This window comes from Mustela nivalis (assembly GCF_964662115.1).
Source record: "Mustela nivalis genome assembly, chromosome: 18".
In the NCBI taxonomy this organism is placed as follows: Eukaryota; Metazoa; Chordata; class Mammalia; order Carnivora; family Mustelidae; genus Mustela; species Mustela nivalis.
In genome coordinates, this window is record NC_139037.1 from 31,478,884 (window position 1) to 31,485,741 (window position 6,858).

The window sequence follows — 6,858 nt, forward strand, 5'->3', positions numbered from 1 at the left end:
TCCAGCCCCCGCCGCCCGGCCCCACCCCCCACCCGCGAGGCTTAATTCCGGGGAGGGCATGCTAATTCGGGTCGGCCCAGCTCGGGATGGGGGGGGCTCGGGAGGGGGGGCGCGGGCCGGGGCGCCGGGCGCGCAGAGGCGAGGAGGAAGGCCCGCGGCGGCCGGGCCGCGGAGTCCCGGGCGGTCGCGAAGAGGGTTAACCCAGTGTCGGGCGGCGCGGCGCGCAGAGCCAGCCCCGCGGCCGGCTTATTGGGCCAGCGCGCGGAGAGACAGGGGTCTGCAGCAAATCACGAACTAATTGATTAAGGCGAGCGGGTTTGAATAGCGCTGGCCCAGTGCCAATCGCCTTTCAAAGAGCCCCTCTATGATTAATCGCAATGCATTATTGATAATCATAATTATAGCAGGACACATGCGCGCTGCGCCCGGGGCCGGGGAGCCGGGGAGGGGGCGGGCGGGCCGGCGGGCGGGGGGAGCCGCCGCCGCCGCCGCCGCTCGATTTCCGTAATTTTGAGAAGATTTTTTTTTAGTAATTTTTTATTCTGCCCCAGCTGATGTTTGAGCCAGCATGTCGCGGAGGAAGCAAGCGAAGCCTCAACATTTCCAATCCGACCCCGAAGTGGCCTCGCTCCCCCGGCGAGATGGTGAGTGCTCCGGCCCGCGCCGCGGACACACACACGCACACACACGCACTCGCACTCACACTCACGCACACCCGGACCCACGCACACGCGGCTGGCCCCCGCGCCCACCGCCCTGGCCGCTGCCACCACCGAGTCCCCGCTCGCCTTTACCACTCGGCACTCAGCGTATTTCTTCCTTCCTTTCTTCCTTTCTTTTCTTTCTTTCTTTCTTTCTTTCTTTTTCTTTCCTTTTTAATTTTCAATTTGCCTGCACCGGGCTTTCCCCCTGGCCCGGGGAGAGCAAACACTTCTCCCGGCAGGATCTTTCCGGAGTTGTTGGGTCCTCCGGGGGGCGGGGATGGGGGGAGGAGAGCGGGCACGCGGGCCCCGCTTCTCCGGCCCAGCTTTTCCGGGGAGCGGCGGCCGGGGCCCGGATGGCCGGGGGGACGCGGGGCGGACGGAGGTCGGCCGCCCAGGACCCCTCACGCTCCCCGCGCCGGGCCCGGGGCCCCCGGGCCGGCCTCCGCCGCCCCGGCCCTGCTGCCTGCGGAAAGGAAGTTTACTTGGTACTCCAGGCTGAACTTCCAGCGCGGGGGAGCCCCCCGTGCCGCGCCCCCCTAAGCGCTCACACTCCACCTGGGTCCGCGCGGGGGAATGGGATGCCTTTAGGGGTTCAGAGCTGCCAGAAGACGGGAACCTGTGTCCGGGCGCGGGTGCCCGACACGCCCGGGTCGCGGCAGGGGCGGAGAGTGGTCTTTGCGGCTGGTTGCTCCTGAGACGCAGTGCAGGCGGCCGGGGAACCGTGTTGGTTGGGGTCAGGCTTTATCCCCGCATCTTTTCTCCCAATACATGCACCCCACCCCTCGCCCCTGAGAAAGCTTTAGATTGGGTGTGCGTCCGCTGAGGATCGTGGTACTCCGTGCTTCCAGGAATCGTGAGGGTCTTTTTCCAGGGCTACTGGGGGGGGGGGTATCTAGCCAGAGGAGAACCCCCCCAGAGGCACTCGCTTTCTCCGATGGAGGCGACAACTGTGGGGTCCCGAAGGGAATGAACAAGTCTAGAGAAAAGTTTGTGTGAGGGCGCCGAGGCCGAGAGTAGGAGAGGTCCCGGCTGGGGATTTGGGGTACGCATGGAGGACACCTCGAATCCCTCTTGGTCCCTGGAGGTGGTTCATTTTAGGGGCCTCGAGCTGCCAGGCCCAGCGTCCGAGGCGGAGGAGCCGCGCCGGGGTCGGTCCCCAGCTAGATGCTCGCCTTTCGGCTGCGGGAGAACGAGGGCAACCCCGGCGGGGTCTCCGCGGCTCCGGGTGCCCTTCGGAATGCTCAAGTCCTGGGCGGCATTTGGGGGTATGGAGGAGGCACCTGGAGCCCGACAAGGCTCAGAAGCGTGCCCTTAGATCGTCACCTCTGCCCACTAAACTCTACGGCCACCCGGGCCCCACGGTCCCCGGGCTACTTCCCTAGAGGCCTGCTTCTCAGTAGGGCTGGGGCGCGGGGAGCCGCGCAGAGCCCAGGCAGAGAAGCCAAGGGAATTCCACTCCCGTAACCCCAGCTGTCGGAAACGGGTCTCCTGGCCTGAGGGTCCCCTGAAGAAATTGGGGATAACTGAGACAGATTAAGAAAATTGTTTTACAACATTTGCCGCCAGCCCCCCACCCCAGTACTCTTTCCAGCTTCCAGCCTTACCCAGAGTCTAAGATTTCTCAGTCTGCTGAGAAGAGCCCCCAACCCCGCTTTCCATCCGAGGCCAACCCGGAGACGCGAGATAAATTGGGGGGAAATTACCCCAGGCCGCAGCAACAGCTCCGAATATTTTTCCGAGTTTTCTCAGCTGGTTTCTTCTGCTTCTCGCCCCGACACCCATCTTTCTCAAAGTTTCTGCTAAGACCCTTCCGCCCTGGAACACTGTGAAACTTCCCAGTCTGTGTAGGAAAAACCAAACGGGAGGAGAAGAAAAAGTTTTTCGGGGTTTGTTTTGTTTGTTTTGTTTTGTTGGGATTTTTAAAATTTTTTTGTCCGTTTGTCCTGATTTCATACATTTTCAAAAAGGAGAAAAAAGACTCGGGCTTCCAGGAGACAGGATGCCTGCTAGATCTTTGCCTTTCTCCTTCGCCCTGCGAATCTAGAATTTTTAATAGTTAAGGTTTCTCATAAAGCAATAGCATAAAAGGAGTTCACTACCTCTTACCATTATTATTTATTAGGACTTTTTTTTTTTTTAGTTTATTTGAGCTTTGAGGTAAGTTCATTAAGTCACTGAATCAAGTTTCCTTTCTTTTTTTCTTTCTTTCTTCCTTCCTCCCTCTCTTTCTCCCCCCCCCCTTTTTTTCTCCCCAAAGCTGGTTCATTGTCCTAAGAAAGAGCAAAGTGTTAGGGGCCTGGCCAGGACTTCCCTCTCAGCTCCTTCTCACCTCTCCCCACCCCCTCTTTTTCTTCCGTGGTAATGGTTTTAGGTTATGACTGTTTTTACATGGTTGAACAATAAGTTTGGGGGAAGCTGCCTAGAGGGTAGATTTTGTAATAGGGTTACAAGATTCCGTATGTTGTAATAATATTAACACACAAGTAATCCTCCTCAGTGTCTGCCTCACCGGAGGGCCTTCCAGCACCCCATCTTTTTATTTGGGGGTAGTTGGGAGAAAGTGGGGCTTGAGAACGTGTGACCTATCTCCAAGTTACCTTTAAAAAGTCGCCACCTTTTCTGCAAGGAATGGGCAATCTCTGTGCACCTCCCGAAGCAGAACACACTTCACCGAGTTGTTGGGGTTTAGGGCTTTTTTTCTTTTTTTTTTTTTTTTTTTGGTTTTGTTTTGGGTGGATCTCCCCCACCCCCCGCATGTATAAAGGTTATTACATTTTTAGGAGACAGCGCCTCACTCCCAACAGTGTGCTAGTTTTTCTTATGTCTCAAAATGTTCGGAAATAGGGTCCATGGAACCTCGAACAAACAGAATTAAATCTAGTTGGTGCGTTTGACACACGCTGGTACCTCAGACATGCTGATTTCTACCTACAGCAGGACCTAGAAAAGTTTGTGGGCCCCGGGCACAGGAGCCCAAACGCAGAGACTCAGGCTGAGAGCAGCCTCATGTATGTGTGTGTGTGTGTGTGTTTGTGTGTGTGTATGTGTGTGTGTGCACGGGCATACAAAGAAAATCAGAGCCATGCCAAACAGCCACACGGATAACTCCCCCAGAACAAGTTCAAGAAAACAAGATGATTTAGTCAGTCTTCCAATGTTCCTATTTTAATTTAGCTGAAATTCCAGGAACCCCCTACATTCAGCTGGGAAATTTTTCTATTTCTTATGAAACCAAGATTATGGCACATATTACCTGTCTCTTAAATGGTATTCAACAAGTCTCGAGTTATTTGTAGAAAAATGACTGCCATTGGAAAAATTATTTACCAAGATAAATAATTCGGAGAAAGGGGAATATTAGAATCTAATGATTTTCTCTGTGGGTTCTTTACTAAGCTCTGGGTTCCAGAGGTGTGTGTGTGTGAGTGTGTTGGGTTTTTCTTCCTTGAATGGTGTTTTTAAGATTCAGGTACTACAGGGATGGACCATTCCAACTCCATTCGTTTATTAAAGTATTTTGGTGCTCAGCTTTCTCAAGGAAAAGATAATATTGGAAGAGAGATAAAAACATCATGAACTCGAGATAAAACATGGTCTCATATAAAGTATCATAAATGTTCCTCTTATTTATATTAATAATGAAATTCTATTATTTACCAAAGTAATTTACTCATTGTGAGCAGCTTAATGGCAACACATTGATTTCTGGGCCCAAAAGGTTAGAGAGAACTATAATTAATTGCTTTTTTTGAAAAACCGACACCTGCACGATAAGGCAGTTGGAAAGAATTCATGTTTAATCAGGCCTATTCTAAGTTTGTGGCATAATGGAAGATTCTGGATGAGAGAATGCAAACTGTTTTGAGGGGATTTGCTCCGGGCGGCAAATACTTTCTAAAACGTTGAAAACAAACATACCAACAAGCAAAGTGGAGTTGGGTGTGAGAGAGCGGACACAAAAGTGCATTTGTCATAGTGAGGGTCTCGTGGTTTCTGGTACATCAAGTTTCTCCTATGGTTTATAGGTACAAGTGCCAATTTATAGGTTATCCTTAGGGGACTTTATTTCCTTTCTACGTCCTGCAGGTAGCAAGTCATCTTTACCAGGAGCCCTTTAGAAGGCAAAAACCCACATTTCTGACATGGAGAGCTTAGTGGGAACCCGAGCGAGCAAACGGCAGAGTCCCAGTCTGCTAAGTTTTTTGAAATGGTTCAAAGCCCAGCTCTCCGTAGTAACTAGAACAAAGTCCTCCTGCCGTCTTAATTCAGTGTTTCTAAGACATCGCATGGTGTACAGGCTTGCCCCGTCTTCCAGAATTTTCTTAGCTTACCAAAACTGAAGGAATTGAGCAGTTTAGCCGAGATGGTAAATTACACGGAGCCCCAACACCCCTCCCCCCCCAACACACACAGAAAAAAGTGTGTGTGTGCCAGGCTTTAGAGAAGCTAAATGTGTCGAGCTGTTTTAACCTTTGCTAGCCTCCTCCCATGCAAAGGTGACAAGGTCCAGATCATAATATGTACTTCAGTATCTTCCCAGTGACCCCCAAATTGAGTCTTGCTAGTCACTTAGCAGGAAGTTGGTAGTTTACTTTAGTCTCACCTTATCAGCTTGGCTTCTTTTCCTAACCTTATTCCCCTGTCACCCTCAGATGCCAGACCCCCAAAGGGGAAGATTGACAGGTAGTCTCCATAGCTCAGTTTTACCCTCAAACAACAGGGATTTAGTTTCTTGTGCCTTTGCCAATGTTTATGTAGCCAAAGTTTAGATCTCGCCTTAAGGAGTCTCTCTTTTTACGCGTCACTGGAATAGGAAAAGCCACAAAGAAGTTTTTGAACAAACCCTTACAACTGGAACCCCACCTAGTGTTCAGTTTGATTCATCCAAGAGGAAGACATTTTACCCCTTTCATTGATTGTGTGTGTTAGGTGGGCTCACATCCCTGCTTAAGGAGTGTCTTATCCATATGGGTTTTTTGTTTTTTGTGGTTTTTTTCCCAGAGATTTCGCTTGTGTTCTTCCACTTGAGAATACACTAATCCTGGCCAGAATATGGAGGAAATTGAAGCATTCTGGTGATGTGTCATTTGGTTGCGTATCACAGAGAGGGAAACTTAAGACATTATTATAGACAGTATGCAGGGCACACATGGGAGTGTTTAAAATTTCTTTGGAATCTTAAGCTGGACATTCAGGTTTAGGTTTTTCCCAGGTCTGGGCAAACAAACAAACAAACAAACAAAATGTATGTATGTATATTAATAATAAAAAGTTCAAGACCGATCAATCAAAAATGTTGCTGATGGCCTTTCTCAGTTAGTCTACGGGAAGGAACAGCTTGTAATGATTATAGGCTCCAAAATCATAATCCTGTGAGAGGTTCTATTAAAAATGTTAATGTGATCGTAAGGTAATGGAAAGTAAAGTGAAGGCGCTTTCTGAAGAGTTCCAAAAAAGAAAACTAAATGTGGTAGGATAGGGTTGTTTTATTCTGTTTTGTTTTGTTTTGTTTCCTGGCTGGCCCAACCTTGCTGTGTGGGGCATAGTTTTATTTTTGTTTTCACAGTAGACAGATATATTGGAACACTTCAATTTTCTGCCTCCTATTCTGCCATGTTAGGTTGAGATGATGAAAAACTGACAAATTTGAGTTGGGTGTCCAGCCCCTAAATAGGACAAGACCGAAAACATCTGGGCTTTGAGTATAAGTTGGATGGAACTGTTAAGTTCACCACCTTATCCTCTGAAAAAACAAAAACAAAAACACAAGCGCCGGAAAAATTCCAGATATCCTTTTTGTGCATACAAACTTAGCAAACCACTGGTTCTCAAATTTTCCTCCCCGAGGAGGATTATAAAATCAATTTGTATGCAAACTCCGTAGAAGAGGACCTGGAATGTTACTTTCACCCTAGTACGGGGAGCAAGGCAACTGTATTTACTATAATGGGGTCACCAGTTGCAACCCTGTGTAACATTATTGAGAAACAAGATAGCAGACGGTCCGAAAAATGAATTAGAACATGGTGGTTTTGTGTGTGTGTGTGTGTGTGTGTGTGTGTGTGTGTGTGTGTGTCTGTCTGTCTGTCTTATTACAACTTAAAATATTCCCTCTGGTAGTTAAAGATTCAAACTAGTCCTCATGCTTTGTCTT

General features: G+C 49.4%; 1 protein-coding gene across 1 annotated transcript in view; it reads left to right on the plus strand.

Annotated features, from left to right (window-relative positions):
• The first annotated feature begins 427 nt into the window (after nt 1-427).
• SALL1 (spalt like transcription factor 1) overlaps nt 428-6,858 on the plus strand; it is a 13,832-nt gene continuing 7,401 nt past the window's right edge. The window contains 1 exon segment of the mRNA XM_082711069.1: nt 428-644. Coding sequence (XP_082567195.1) covers nt 569-644 — 76 coding nt within the window. The 5' untranslated portion in view covers nt 428-568.